Raw genomic sequence first — 16,275 nt, 5'->3', positions numbered from 1 at the left:
CATATGGGAGTGCATCCATGCCTGGTGTCCTGGAGTACTATCTCACAGAAATACCTTAGTTTGGCAGACTGGGAGACTGTACATCTGAGACTGTGGTCAGCAGCACTGGCATCCCCCCCCCAGGGAACTGTGCTTTCCCCTGTCCTGTTCACTCTGTACATGACTGACCACTCTGAGTCATGCCAGACTGCAATTGTGGGGTGTAGTAGGAAAAGGGGTATAATTCAATTCAATTAAATTTTATTTGTATAGCGCCAGATTACAAATATTGTCATCTCAAGGAACTTAAATAATATAGTCCAATTCAAGCCAATTGGAATTAAATTAATTGTAATCATAATCAAATTAATTCATATAGAGCCAATTAAAAAAATAATACCCTAGTTAAGGAAACCAACAGATTGCACCGAAACTTGTCTTCAGTCCGATCTCCCGTCCTGAGCGTGCCTGAGGTGACTGTGGAGAGAAACGACTCCCTTTTAACAGGAAGAAACCTCTGGCAGAACCAGAACCAGGAAGAAACCTCTGACAGAACCAGACTCAGGAAGGGTGGCCATCCGCCTCGACCAGCTGGGGTTTGAGAAGACAGAAAAGAGGGAAAAGGGGGGGGGGGGGGGGGGGGGGGGGGGGGAAAGAAACACCATAACTCCATTCAAAGGATATCTGTTGGAACAGGGAAACACAAGTTAATAACCACAATAATGTCACATGTACATAAAATCAATTGAGAAATTAAACAGGGGGAAAAAGAGAGCAAAGTGAGGAAAGGTGTGACAGATGAGGTCCCCCAGCAGTCTAAGCCTATAGCAGCTTCACTATGGTATGTCTCAGGATTACATGAGCCATCCCCAACTATAAGCTTTATCAAAAAGGAAAGTTTTAAGCCTAATCTTAAAAGTGGAAAGGGTGTCTGCTTCCCGGACATTTACTGGCAGCTTATTCCACAAGAGAGGGGCCTGATAACTGAAGGCTCTACCTCCCATTCTACTTTTAGAAACTCTGGGAACAACAAGTAAACCTGCAGTTTGGGAGCGAAGTGCTCTGTTAGGAAAATATCTTACAATGAGATCTTTAAGATATGATGGAGCTCGGTCATTAAGAGCTTTATATATGAGGAGAAGAATGTTAAATTCTATTCTGAATTTAACTGGGAGCCAATGAAGAGAAGCTAAAACTGGAGAAACATGATCTCTCCTATTAGTTCTCATCAGAACTCTGGCTGCAGCATTTTGGATCATGTCTAATAATGTTACCTAATGGAAGCATGTACAAAGTAAAAAGAATTGGTCCAAGCACAGAACCCTGAGGAACTACATGACTTACTCCAATGTGTGAGGAAGATTCTTCATTTACAAGAACAAACTGGAATCTATCAGATAAATATGACTTAAACCAGCCTAATGCAGTTCCTTTAATCCCAATAACATGTTCAAGTCTCTGTAACAGAATGCTGTGATCAGTCGTATCAAATGCAGCACTGAGATCCAACAGGAGAAGCACAGAAACAAGTCTGCTATCAGAAGCTAACAGGAGATCATTGGTAACTTTCACCAGTGCTGTTTCTGTGCTATGATGCACTCTGAATCCTGACTGAAACTCTTCAAAACAGATTATTTCTATGTAAATGATCACAAAGTTGAACTGCAACTATTTTTTCAAGAACTTTAGACAAAAAAGGGAGATTGGATATAGGTCCATATATAGGCCAACACTTCTAAATCAAGAGTAGGTTTTTTAAGTAAAGGTTTAATTACAGCAACCTTAAAAGTCCGAGGTACATATCCTGTCAACAAAGACCGATTGATCAAATCCAATATGGAAGTGTCAATTAAGGGGAAAACCTCCTTGAACAGTCTGGTTGGGATTGGGTCTAAAATATAAGTTGATGGTTTAGAAGAGACTATTGCTGTTGTTAGCTCAGAGAGATCAACTGGGCAGAAGCTGTCTAAATACAAATCAGGTTCGAAAGATACTTCTAAAGCTGCTCTACTTGATGATACATCAGTGATAATAGTGGGAAGGATTCCATTAATCTTCTCTCTGATAGAAACAATTTTATTGATAAAGAATCTCATGAAATCATCACTGCTGAGAGTTAAAGGAATACATGGCTCAACAGAGCTCGGACTCTTTGTCAGCCTGGCAACAGTGCTGAAAAGAAACCTGGGATTATTCTTATTCTCTTCTATCAATGATGAACAACAAGCAGTTCTAGCTTCACGAAGGGCTTTCTTATACGTTATTAAACTATCTCTCCAGACTAATTGAGACTCTTCTAAATTAGAGGAACGCCACTGTCTCTCCAGCTTTCTTGCAGTCTGCTTTAACGCACGCAGCTGTGAATTATACCAAGGAGCCCACCTCTTCTGACTGATTACCTTCCTTTTCAGAGGGGCAACATTGTCCAGTGTTGTACGCATTGAAGCTATAGTGCTGTCAACAAGAGAGTCAAGTTCTACTGGAGTAAAATTTAGGTAGCCGTCCTCTTTCATATCAGCACATGGCAGTGAAAGAAAAGGATGATGAAATCAACTCTTTAAATCTGGTTACAGCATTCTCTGACAGACACCTTCTATATGTAGAATTCTTCTCAGAAACCGTGTAGTCAAGTAATGTAAATTCAAAAGTTATTAAAAAATGGTCAGACAAGACAGAGTTATGAGGGAACACTGCTAACTGTTCACTCTCAATTCAATTCAATTTTATTTATATAGCGCCAGATTACAACAATTGTCATCTCAAGGCACTTAAGTAATATAGTCCAATTCAAGCCAATTGGAATTCAATTCATTGTAATCATAATCCAATTAATTCATATAGAGCCAATTCAAAAAATTAATATCCTAGCTAAGGAAACCAACAGATTTCACCGAAACGTGTCTTCAGTCCAATCTCCCGTCCTGAGCGTGCCTGTGGCGACTGTGGAAAGGAACGACTCCCTTTTAACAGGAAGAAACCTCTGGCAGAACCAGACTCAGGAAGGGTGGCCATCCGCCTCAACCAGCTGGGGTTTGAGAAGACAGAAAAGAGGGAGGAAAAACACCATAACGCCATTCAAAGGATATCTGTTGGAACAGGGAAACATAGGTTAGTAATCACAATAATGTCACATGTACATAAAATCAATTGTGAAATTAAACAGGGGGAAAAAGAGAGCAAAGTGAGGAAAGGTGTGACAGATGAGGTCCCCCAGCAGTCTAAGCCTATAGCAGCTTAACTATGGGATGTTTCAGGACTCTCAATGCCATAAGTCAGCACAAGGTCAAGGGTATGATTAAGGCAGTGAGTAGGTCTGTGAACACTTTGAGAAAATCCAATAGAGTCTAAAATAGAATTAAAGTTAATATTTAGGCTGTCATTTTCAACATCTACATGAATATTAAAGTCACCCACTACAATGACTTTATCTGTACTCAGCACTAACTGGGATAAAAACTCTGAGAATTCATACAGAAACTCAGAATAAGGGCCAGGTGGACGATACACAACAACAAACACAAGAGGTTTCAATCAGAGATTCAAAAGAGCTCAAACTAATCTTGGGTCTTGGACTGATTAGTAACCCTGATCTGAAGATAGCTGCCACTCCTCCACCTCTGCCTGAGGTTCGAGGAACGTGAACATTTAAATAGTCAGAGGGAGTTGATTCATTAATGCTAACATGATCCTCCTGCTGCAGCCAGGTTTCTGGAAGACAAAATATATCAATATGATGATCACAGATCAAATCATTCACTAACAGAGACTTCAAAAGGAGATACCTAATATTCAGCAAACCACATTTAATAGTTTGATGTTTTTCTTCAGTTAAAGTTTTTGTTTTAAATTTTGGTTGCACAAGAGGATTTGCTCCTTATGTGTTTATTGATTTGGGGGGGGGCAGCATCAGATGGGAAGCCGCAGAGAAGTGTGAAAGACTACAACTCTGCATCCTGGTCTCAACCCTGGGTTGTCATGTTTTTGAATTACTAATAAATTGGTCCATATTTCTAGAAATGAGAGCCGCCCCTTCCAAAGTGGGATGGATGCCGTCTCTCCTCATCAGACCAAGTTTTCTCCAGAAAGATTGCCAATTATCTATGTAGCCCACGTTGTTTGCTGGACACCATCTAAACAACCAGCGATTGAATGAGGACATGCGGCTAAACATGTTATCACTGGTCAGATTTGGCAGGGGTCCAGAGAAAACTACGGTGTCCGACATTGTTTTGGCAAAATTATACACTGATGCAACATTAATTTTAGTGACCTCCGATTGGCGTAACCGGGTGTCATTACCGCCAACGTGAATAACTATTTTACCGTATTTACGCTTATCCTTAGCCAACAGTTTTAAATAGGATTCTATGTCGCTCGCTCTGGCCCCTGGAATACATTTGACTATGGTCGCTGGGGTTTCTAATGCCACGTTTCTGACTATAGAGCTGCCAATTACCAGGATTTTGTCCTCAGCGGGTATGTCACTGAGTGGGGAAAATCTATTTGAAACGTGGACAGGTTGATGGTGAACCACAGGCTTGGCTTTAGGACTATGACTCCTCTTCCTGACAGTCACCCAGCCACTCTTAAGTCCCGGCTGCTCGGGATCTGCTTGGGGACGACTAACAGAGCTAGCTATACTGTATAAGGGCAGTATAGAATTTTAAATTATATATACAATATAATTGTACAAAAATAAAAGATGCAATACAAAAAAAGATTGCAAATGATTACATTCCAACATGAAATTTGAACAAATTATTGTATGTATGTATGGTTACAGTGCAGCATTATACAGTCTGATTGACGATGGAATAAAAGGACCTGCGGAAACGCTCCTTCTTACACTTGGGGTGTAAAAGGCTGTTGCTGAAGGCACTCACAGTCTGAGGGTGGGAGGTGTTGATAGCTGGCAGTTTGGGAGAACCCTCCTCGCCCCCATGGTCCATGCAGCCAGCTGGTCACTGACCCCCTGCTCTCTCTTGCTTCACCCTGAGCAGTGAGGGTTAAATTGTGTTGAAGGCACTGGAGAAGTCAAAGAACGTGATCCTCACACTGTTTCCAGTGTCCTCCAAGTGCGACAGGGATCTCTGCAGCAGGTAGATGATAGCGTCATCAGTCCCAATGCCAGGCTGGTACGCAAACTGCAGGGGATCCATGTTTGGGCTCACCAGGGGGCAAAGACAGTTCAAGATGATCTTCTCAAGTGCCTTTATCACGTGAGAGGTTAAAGTCATGGGTCTGAAGTGGTTAGGCTTCTTGGGACACAAGGTCTTTGGGATTGGGACCACACAAGAAGTCTTCTATCAAATCTGTTGGAAAACAGGTTTAACTTGTTGGCCCAGTCACTGTCCCCAAGTTCAGGGTCCCTCTTTTTGCCTTTTCCCTGCCCTGATATGGTCAGGAGTCCTCTCCAGACACTCCAGACCTCCATTATCTTCCTGAAGTTGTCCTCGCAAACCCTGATCTTTCTGGTAAGATCCTTCTGTATCCTTCTCATTTCTTCTCTGGTAGGAAAGTTCTGAGCTCAGGAGTCACCCAGGGCTTGTTGTTTGAGAAACACCACACCGTCCTGGTGGGCACGGTAGTCTCTACACAGACTTTTATGTAAACAGTGATGCAGTCTGTTAAACTGTCAGTGTCCTGTCCATGTAGCCCACAGAGCACATCCCAGTCAGTGGTGTTAAACAGTCTTTGAGTGTCTCACTAGCCTCCTCAGACCACTGCTTCACACACTTTTTGGTAGGGGGCTGTTTCTTCACTATTGGTGTGTAAGCAGGAAGCAGATGGACCAGGTTGTGATCTGAGCGGCCAAACGGGGTTGGGGGGATGAGCTGTAGGCGTCTGCTGGTGCAGAGTTTTGTTGTCCCTGTTGGGGCAGTCAACAAACTGATGGAAGTTACATAGAGTGGTACACAGGGAAGCATGGTTAAAATCCATGGTAAAGGGTGGTTTTTAAACAGATCACAGAATTCCTCTCAAAAAAAACAACCTCCTTGACCCAAACCAATCTAGGTTTAAAAGTGGTCACTCCACTGAAACAGCTCTGTTGGCTGTGACAGAAGCCTTAAAACAAGCCAGAGCGACAGCTAAGTCCTCAGTATTTATCCTGCTCATCTTATTGGCTGTATTTGACACTGTCAACTATGGCATCATTTTGTTCATACTGTCTAGCATGGGCATCTCAGGGAAAGCACACTCCTGGTTGGAATCATACCTCACTGGAAGGTCATTCAAAGTATCTTGGCTCCTCTGGTTAATGATGGCAGTGTGCAGAGGGTGGCTGGCATTGTCCATAATAGCCAACAGTTTGTTCATTGTCCTTGTCTCTGTCACCATCGCCAGAGGGTCCAGCTTCATGCCAATCACAGAGTGGGTTGCCTGATCAGTTTATCCAGTCTGGATGTGTCTTCTTGATGTTGAACTAGCATCGTGGTTGATTTAGCCAACAAAATGGACAAATTTGTCACAAAAATATCCAGCGGCCCGACACCGTCTTCCAGTGAGAACTCTACTGTGTCAATGACTGAGGACAGTAGCAATGCAGATGTTAGGCAGAATAAATGTTGGACTTTTCAACCTAGCCGGAAATGTAAATACCCATAGATAGACTACGATGTTGCAAAAAATTGAGTTTTTCCTTTATCTTCATTGGAGCCTTTTGCATTATTTTATTTTGATATTAACTTCTCGTATGCATCACCAATGTGTAGACTGTGTGTGTTTGTGAAAGATAGTTTCACAAACACGTAAATAATACCAGCAGAAACATAAATCGGCACCTCTGCTCGAGTGTAAACAACAGGTCCATTGTGGGTGTTCACTGATGCATTGTTTAAAAGTACACTAAACGTTACAAAAAACAATAGCAGTCTCACCAGCTTCACACCAAGGAATGGACATGAGCGGGAGTGACTACTTTAGAAAAGACAAGAGTAAAGAAAAGCTAAAAGTGCAAAAAAGGCACTATAAACAAAGAGGGATCAGACCTGCTGTAACTGGTTGCCACTCAGTCGGCGCCATCTTGGAACACACCAACACTTCATATCATATTATGTATGTCTTCATTTTTTTTTTTTTTTTTTTGTATCTGTATATCTGCATGGGTAATGCCCCTGCACTGGTCACTCTTTGCATGGTAGACACTATCTACCAGAGAATTACACAGCACTATTTCTACTACGCATACTAACTGGAATCTATGATTCTCTCACAATTGTCCATGAGAGTTATTTTGCATTGTATGTGTGTACATGAGTGTTGAATAAGCTGCTGAATGTCTTAATTTCCCTTTGGGATGAATAGAGTATCTATCTATCTATCTATCTAGGTATTTGTAGTACAGGAGAAGGAGTACAGGGACCTTGTGGAGTCCTTCAATGGCTGGACCAAAAAGAAAGGTCTGCTCCTGAACACTACCAAGACCAAAGAGCTGGTGGTGGACTTCTAAAACTCTATGCCATTCAGTCTGCATTGATGTAGGGGAGATGGAGACTGTTCAGAGCTGCAAATACCTGGGGGTGTTGCTGTTTAATAAACTGGAGTGGTCTGCCAACCTGGATGCAGTGTACAGGAGGGGCCAGAGCTGTCTCTTCTTCCTGAGATGGCTCAGGTCCTTCAATGTCAGCAGTGCCATGATGTGCATGTTTTATCACACTATCATTGAGAGTGCACTGTTCTATGCTGTTGTCTGCTGGGGGAGTTGCACTACAAACAAAAACTGTAGGCGCCTGGACAAACTGGTAAAAAAGGCTGGTTCTGTAGCAAGCAGAAGGCTAAACCCCCTCAGTGCTGTGGTGGAGCAACAGATGAGGAGGAAATTATATCCTGTTTGGGAGAACAATAAACATCCCCTGCACAGCATCCTGGCAGGTCAGAGGAGCAGCTGCAGTGAGAGGCTCATCTCACTGCATTGCAGGACTGAGAGGTTCAGGAGGTCCTTTGTTCCCACAGCCATAAGGATTTTTAACAGTGACTGCTGACATGTTTTTCTCAAATTGATGTATTTATTAATTCATTATAATTAATAACAATAATAATAATAATTATTATTATATACAATTACTGTAAATATTTTTTTTAGCTACTTGACTAATTTGAATAAAATATTTTTCTATTCTATCATAGTTAACAAGAAGCACGCCAATGTAATTGTGTTTCTTTCTTTCAGGATGTGCATTCGTAACATTTACAGCTCGACAAATGGCACAGTCAGCCATCAAGTCGATGCACCAGTCCCAGACCATGGAGGTGATGAGCGTGCTAAAGACCAAATGTGATGTTTTAAGTGATCTTAGTTTTAAAACTAGTAGATTTAAGAGTTTATTATCATCGATGACAGCAGAGCTTTTTAAAATACAGAATTTACATTAAACTAAGTTGATATTTGATTGCAATGTGTTTTATATCAGGAAATAAAATATAAATTGCTTTAATGAAGTTATCTCTCTGGCATATCCTGTATTTAGGGCTGTTCGTCACCCATTGTGGTAAAGTTTGCAGACACTCAGAAGGACAAGGAGCAGAAGCGCCTGGCTCAACAGCTGCAGCAGCAGATGCAGCAACTCAGTGCTGCATCAATTTGGGGAAATCTCACTGGGTTCAATAGTCTGGGGCCACAGTACCTAGCTGTGAGTTTGTGCTTTTAGGGTATTCCTGTGTTTATCCAATTGTAATGTCTAACTTATTGACAAGGAATTTCTCAGCTTAAACACTGTATTTTTCTGCTGCCTTTAGCTCTACTTACAGTTGCTGCAGCAGTCAGCCTCCACAGGGAATGCACTCAGCAATCTGCACCAAGTTTCAGGTACACACCCACACACACACACACACACACACAGTGATACACTATCCTTGCCAGATGAACAAGACAATTAACCTAGGGATTAAATGTAAATGTTTGAATGTGTACATTTTAATCGTTGGCTGCATAATGACCTTTGTCATGTTCTCTGGGTTTGAAATCATCCCTTCTGATGCTGAGGTTCATTCAAGCGTCATATTCATAGAGCCTGCAAACTTCAGTAAAGAGAATGTCTATATATACTGTTTTAATGTATAGTAGTGGTCAGTAGAAGGAATGGGAGGAGTCTTGAACTTTACTGTGCATGTGTCTATCAGGTCTTAATACCATGCAGAACCTGGCTGCTTTAGCAGCAGCAGCAACAGCTACACAGGGCACACCTACAGGTTCCAGCACAATGACGACATCGAGTAGCCCACTAAGTGCACTAACAAGCTCAGGTAAAATAAAATCCAAGTACTATACTGTTTCATTGTCAAGTTAAATTGCATTTCAACCAAAATAATCTTTTTTAGGAACTGGTGTCTTTTAGGGGTCCTTTTCTTGATCTCTATTTGCACTCCAGAACCTAGTGGCTAAACAGAGTTACAGGGGAGACAATTTACCCCGCAAGATGGCTCTGGTAGGGTGGTAGAACTTTTAAAATGACCTGAAACACCCGTTGTACGGTTCTCAACATTAAACATGTCTGAGTCAAGATGATGACATAGCTGACTGTTTCTAATGTCTTTCTTTCTGTATCAGTCATGTCATGTTTAATCTTCACCATAAGTCATAAAACCTGATTTATAGATCTGTTAACTTTGAAACTCACTTTCAATCATGACAAAAAAAGCACTTAAAGAGCAATGAAAAAAAAATCATTCATTTCTATATGAGAAACACAGAGATATTTGTTGGGTTTTCTTGTTTGAGTTTACACAACACTTAATGGTTTGAGTGGGAATACTCAACTGATCAGAAATATTCAGCTGAGCAAGCCACACCCAGGAGATTTTTGGCAATTTCAATAGTGCTACATCCCCACCAGGGCCTTTTTTGGGACAGAGGTTTATCTCCTGGAACCCTGCTTAGTCCGTAGTTCCAGTGGTCTAAATGGAGGAGAGTGAGGAAGGAATCCTTCAAAGAATCCTTAGTGGGAAAGTATCTTGTAATATAAAGGCAGCTTTAGCGCTTTGAAAAAGCACCTAATACACATCATGCCCTGCTAAATTTTAGTCTAATCTGCAGCTACTTATAGATATGAAGACATGTAGCAAATAAAAAAAACTTTACAGTAATGGTATACTGTGAGGGGTTGTGGTGTCCACTTTGCGGCTTCAGATGAATTTATGTGTCAAGATTGGTCAGGAACGAAGGGAAGGTAGGACCCAGATGCAGCTCTTTCGGTTCAAAAACAAGGTTTATTCCAAAATAGGGAGCAAAAAGGCAAGAACAAAAAGCGCGGCCGAGCCGGATTCAAAAATACTTAATGTTAACAAAAACCAAGGCTATGAAAGAAATAAGACAAGACTATGATTAACTATGACAACAAGATTATGAAAAAACAGGACTATAACAAAACAAGACTATGAAGCAGGAAAACCAGACTTATCTTTTGTGCAGCGAAGCATGGAGGGATAGTGAAGATTCTGCAGTGACTCAAAGTAAACCAGGAAGCTAAATACTGTCTAGGGAGTGATCAGTGAATGCGGTGCAGCTGTGAACAATTAACCAGGTGACGTGAGTGAACTGAACGTGACAAGGGAAAAACATGGCTAGAACAAAACATGGTTAAACATAAACTGTGACATGACATAGACTGATAGGGGCAGACTGTGACAAGATTGATGCAAAACCAGATGTTTACATATACTATATGTCATACATACTAGTACATACTACAGTACTATAACTGTAACTTCCCTGTAGCCTGACTTACATCTCCCAAAAAAATGTGATTATACGTCACAGCGATGTATACTATCAAATTGGAGAATCTGTGATGTTACATAGTTTAATCAACTATGTTTGCTCACAATGCTGACCCGATCGAAGCAAAGACTCAATGCTTGTACACGTTTCCTCCTCTAACAACTTCCCTCTTCTCTGTCCTGCTGTACTTTTATTGTTCAGCATTCATTACCATCTTACATACCTATTGGTTTGGACTATTTATTCATTTTTGTATGTTGCTCTTGTTTGAAACAAAGGTAGAAGCCTGACAATCAGCCAGGACTTGGGCATTTTAAAATGCAGACCATCACAGACGGCACAGATATTGATGGATATAGATAGGATTCTAACTTCTCAGCAGTCCTGGTTCTTCTTCTTTGAGTATGTGTTGCTCTTGTATATACATCTCATCATTGACGGTGCCTTTCCAGATGTGCAAGTTGCTTGTTTCATCGGACCTAATGCACCCCTATACCATCAGAGATGCATGCTTTTCAACTTTAGATATATTTGTACCAAGAGAAGATGGCGGTGTTTCTGGATCACGTTCACATATGTCTTATTCGTTGCATGATAGAGTTTTTTTTGGCACCTGACCGCCGTCTGGGCAGCCATGGTATTTCAGCGCTCCTGACTCTTTATGTTTTTGTTGCGTCTTTTTAGTATTAATAGTGCACTTTAGCCACATTTACGACCTAAATTCCCTCCTCATCGTACGGGAATCAATACTTTTTAAGTGTTCACAGGCATTTTTGACTCCATTGGAGTCCCCGCCGGAGGAAACTTGGAACTCAGACTGATACACGTGCGTCCCTTCTGCTCTACAGAGGGTGGTGGGCCGGTGTCCAGCGCAGGTGGAGGAGAAGAGGACACCGTCCACTCCCTGCCATCTGCATGTTCAACATGTGCTCGTTCTGCAACAAAATTGACAAAATCAGTATTCTTTTACGGACTGACAAGAACTTCCAGAGGACCTCTGTTCTATTCTTCTGTGAGACCTGGCTGCATGACAGAGTTCTAGACACCACTGTGGAGTTATCTGGATTCCAGCTGATTAGAGTGGACTGTGACATGGAGACTAGCGGAAAATTGAAGGGAGGAGGTTTGTGTTTTTACTTAAATAGTAACTGGTGCACGGATGTAGTGATATCACACCAACACTGTTGTGGCATCCTGGAATCAGTTTTTATTGAGTGTAAACCTTACTACTCCCCGAGAGAGTTCTCCTCCGTTATTCTCACGGGTGTTTACATCCCACCGCAAGCCCCTTTCCGCGAAGCACTACACCGGCTGGCTAAGCAGATCTCCACTGTGGAAACCTCCCGGCCAAACTCGGTAGATCTTGTGATGGGAGAGTTTAACTCCTGTAACCTCTCCCAGGAACTGCCGAGCTAGAGGTGCAACAGGAACATGTGCAACGCGGGACAACAACACCCTGGACCACTTGTACTCCACCATAAAACCCTCATACCGCTTCATCCCCCATGCCCACCTTGGACACTCTGACCTCTGCAACATACAGATGATCCCCACATGCAGGCAGCAACTGAGAAGGGCCAAACCATCCAGGATTACAGTAAGGAGGTGGACTCCAGAGACAAGGGATATGCTTCAGAACTGCATGGAGTCAATTGACTGGGAGTCACTGAGTGGCCCTGAGGATGACAACTGCAGCTTTGCTGACACTGTATGTTCCTACATCAGCTTCAGGTCTGCCTCCCAACCAAAACCATCACAAGGTACAATAACCAAAAGCTTTGGTTCTCCAAGCAGCTCAGAGAGATTAAGCGCCAGAGCAGGCGTATAGAGAGGGTGACACAGACACATTCAGGCTGGCCAGACAGGACCACAAGAAGGCCATCAAAAATTGTAGAGGACTATAGAGCCAGACTGGAGTGTGATTCAGGCACCATCGACCCTGCAGTTGTGTGAAGTACCCTCAGAACCATCACAAACTACAAAGGTAGAAGCCCTGTGGTCACCCCCTCCCCTGGACTAGCAAACAATCTCAACACCTTCTACACCAGGTTTAAGAGACCCCCTGCTGCTCCATAGTCTCCATTTCCCTCCCTCATCTCTCACAACCAGCTTAGCGTCCCACCCGTTACCCCCCTTAACTCCCTTACTCAACGCCACTCATCCCTCATCTCCCCCCTTGCCCCTCTCTCCCCCCTTCCCCACACATCTTTCCCAATCCACTCTTATCCTCCTCCCTCACCTTCACAGAGGGAGAGACGTTATCAAGGTCTTCACTTGGCTGAAGCTCAGAAAAGCCCCAGGACCTGATGGCGTCTCCCCAGCAACACTGAAGCACTGTGCCGCCTAACTGTCAACCAGTCCATCTCTGAATGTCGTGTGCTATCCTGTTTCAAGACATCCACCATCGTCCTAATTCCAAAGAATGACAGGATAACAGGCCTAAATGACTACAGACTTGTCACTCCGACATCTGTGGTCATGAAGAGCTTTGAGAGACTCATCCTTTACTCCCTCAAACCAATCACAGACCCCCTCCTGGACTCCATACAGTTTGCCTACAGAGGAAATTGTTCTGTTGACAACGCTATCAACCTCAACCTCCACCACATACTCTAACACCTGGACCAGCCGAGCTCCTACGTCAGGGCCCTGTTTGTGAATTATAGTTTGGCCTTCAACTTTCTCGACTTTCTCACCAACAGGAAGCAACAAGTGCTCACAATGAGTCCCACGATGAGTCCCAGGACCGCAGGACTGGTAGCATGGTGTACACGTAATGTTATCCCAATTCTTTAATTGGAAGCCTAAGAACAAACTAGACACATCTTAAATGAAACAAAGTATTTCTTATTGGTCACAGGTAAAGTATGGCAGCGCTGGACTCGGAGTGACAGAGCTCCCGCAGGAAACCCGTCAGCCCAAGCCCCGATAGCTGGAAATACTTCATATTTATCTTCTTCACGTTCATCTTACAGAGGTTGGACTTACACGCGACCAAGTATAATTGGCCAGTTATTAGTGACATGAGCAGGCCAACCACTGTCCTCGTCATGTTCTTTGGATGTGATAAACAACGTGTGTGTGTGTGAGTGTTGTTTTAGGCGTGTATCTAATGTACCAGACCTATCTGACAAGACAGAAAATCTTCATCTGTCCCAGTTATTTAGTCCAGTTAAGTTATCTTAAAGTCTTGGACCATTCAAGGACATACAATAGGTAGTATGAGCAGAGTGGAAAAGTACAAAGAAAGGTACAGAATATGGTGGACTCTGTGAAGTTTCTGGGCACCACCATCAGCGGCGACCTGAAAAGGGAAACACACTCATCAAAGGTCATCAAGTGGGCGCACCAGAGGATGTTCTTCCTCAGGCTGCTCCGCAAAATGAACATCTCCCCCAAGGTTTGCACACAATTCTACAGAGCCAACATCGAAAGTATCCTCATCTCCTCCATCACTGTGTGGTACCCTGCATCCTCTGCCCACACAAAGAACAGACTGGAGCGCATTGTGTGAACAGCCAGCCATCTAACGGGCCTTGAACAGAAGCCTGTGTGTATTCTGCATGATGGGAGATCCAGGCAGACGGCTAAAAGGATAGTGGGAGACCCATCACACCCAGCTCTCTCCTTGTTTACAACCCATCAGGCCGCAGGTTCAGGTCCATCAAGACAAAAACCACCAGACACCTGAACAGTTTTTTTCCCCCAGGCCATCACCCTCCTCAACAAACCATAGGATGGATCACCCCTTGTTGAAGTAACAGTAGCACTCTCCCCCATCTCTGTATGCACATCCATGTAAATATCCACTTTCTGGCTACAATGTTCTGCCATCTTGCATATATTTCCAGTGATATCATTCTGTTCATATCCCACCTCAATTGTACATATTTTTTTCAAAGGCACAACTTATTTTTTACTTGTGTCTGCTAAGTTAACTTTTATTTAATGTTCTGTGGTGCTGTTACACCAAGTCAAATTCCTGTTTACGCTGTTCATTTGGTGAATAAAGAGATTCTGATTCTGATTTAACCTGCATTTGTGGATGGCACGGTGAACTGTGTTCACAGTCAATGATTTCTGGAAGTGTTGCTGAGCCCATGCAGCGATTCCCAGGACAGAATCATGTCTGTTTTTAATGCAGAGCTGCCTGAGGGTCTGAGGAGCCTGGGTGTTCAATCATGGTTTTTGGCCGTGTCCCTTGTCCCAGTCACAGAGATGATTCTCAGAACATTTTGATGATATTGTGTACTGTAGATGATGGAATATTCAAAGTATTTGAAGTTTTATATTGATGAACATTATTCAGACATTGTTCTACAATTTGTAGACACCTGCTTTTTCCAGATCGCTGAACTCTGACCATGCTGAACTGATGAGTTGTCATCTACAGTGCTTGAGTTGTTTTATCGATCCAGCTCATTGATGGAAACATTTTTAACACACAATCATGCCAACAAATAGCATCTCAAGGCACTTCAGAGACACAGCACAATCCAATTCATTGTAATGCAATCATAATTTAATCAATTCCAATTAATTAAATTCCAAAATAGTCCAATTCATACAAACCAAATTTTAAGAAAAAAAGTTGTCTAACTAAGATAACCAACAGATTGCATCGAAAGTTCACTTCGATCTAATCTCCTGACTGTGGAAAGAAAAAACTCTTTTAACACGAAGAAACTGCTGGCAGAACCATGACCAGGACGGGCGGCCATCTCGACTGGTTCGGGGTTGAGAGGACAGAATTAATGACCACATTAATGTCATATGCTCATGGAGAGTAAAGAGAGCAGAGGCAGGAGAGGTGCATCATGGGAGTTCCCCCAGCAGGCAACTCTGGCTGCAGCATTTTGGATCAGCTGGAGGCTTTTCAGAGAATATGTGGGACAGCCCAATGATAAAGAATTACAGTAGTCCAATCTTGAAGTAACAAATGCATGAACTAGTTTCTCTGCATCACCCTGAGACAGGATGTTCCTGATTTTAACAATATTAAGAGGGCAGAAACCTGTTTTATACGTGCCTCAAAGGGTAGATTCTGGTCAAAAGTAACTCTGTTTCTGTGCTATGATGCACTCTGAATCCTGACTGAAACTCTTCAAACAGATTATTTCTATGTAAATGATCACAAAGTTGAGCTGCAACTATTTTTTCAAGAACTTTAGACAAATAATGGAGATTGGATATAGGTCGATAATTAGCCAACACTTCTGAATCAAGACTAGGTTTTTTAAGTAAAGGTTTAATGACAGCAACCTTAAAAGTCTGAGGTACATATCCTGTTAAGAAAGACCGATTGATCAAATCCAATATGGAAGTGTCAATTAAGGAGAAAACCTCCTTGAACAGTCTGGTTGGGATTGGGTCTAAAATACAAGTTGATGGTTTAGAAAAGACTATTGCTGTTGTTAGCTCAGAAAGATCAACTGGGCAGAAGCTGTCTAAATACAAATAAGGTTCTAAAGATACTTCTAAAGCTGCTCTACTTGGTGATACATCAGTGATAATAGTGGGAAGGATTCCATTAATCTTCTCTCTGATAGAAACAATTTTATTGATAAAGAATCTCATGA

The 16,275-nt window shown here is 42.4% G+C and overlaps 1 protein-coding gene across 17 annotated transcripts in view; it reads left to right on the top strand.

Annotated features, from left to right (window-relative positions):
* celf1 (cugbp, Elav-like family member 1) overlaps positions 1-16,275 on the top strand; it is a 65,823-nt gene that overhangs the window by 37,840 nt on the left and 11,708 nt on the right. For 7 of the 17 annotated variants that reach the window (XM_072381072.1, XM_072381071.1, XM_072381078.1 and 4 more), the window contains 4 exons: positions 8,150-8,229; positions 8,448-8,609; positions 8,728-8,785; positions 9,100-9,222. In XM_072381072.1, coding sequence (XP_072237173.1) covers positions 8,150-8,229; positions 8,448-8,609; positions 8,728-8,785; positions 9,100-9,222 — 423 coding nt within the window. Of the gene's footprint in view, positions 1-8,149; positions 8,230-8,447; positions 8,610-8,715; positions 8,786-9,099; positions 9,226-11,314; positions 11,358-16,275 lie in introns of all 17 variants that reach the window. The other 10 variants (XM_072381070.1, XM_072381069.1, XM_072381068.1 and 7 more) reach the window with 5 other exon arrangements.

The sequence above is a fragment of the Leuresthes tenuis genome, unplaced genomic scaffold (genome assembly GCF_036924035.1).
Source record: "Leuresthes tenuis unplaced genomic scaffold, fLeuTen1.0.hap1 SCAF_2, whole genome shotgun sequence".
Classification (NCBI taxonomy): domain Eukaryota; kingdom Metazoa; phylum Chordata; class Actinopteri; order Atheriniformes; family Atherinopsidae; genus Leuresthes; species Leuresthes tenuis.
Note: the sequence above shows the minus strand (reverse complement) of the source record. Positions and strands in the feature narration are given on the sequence as shown.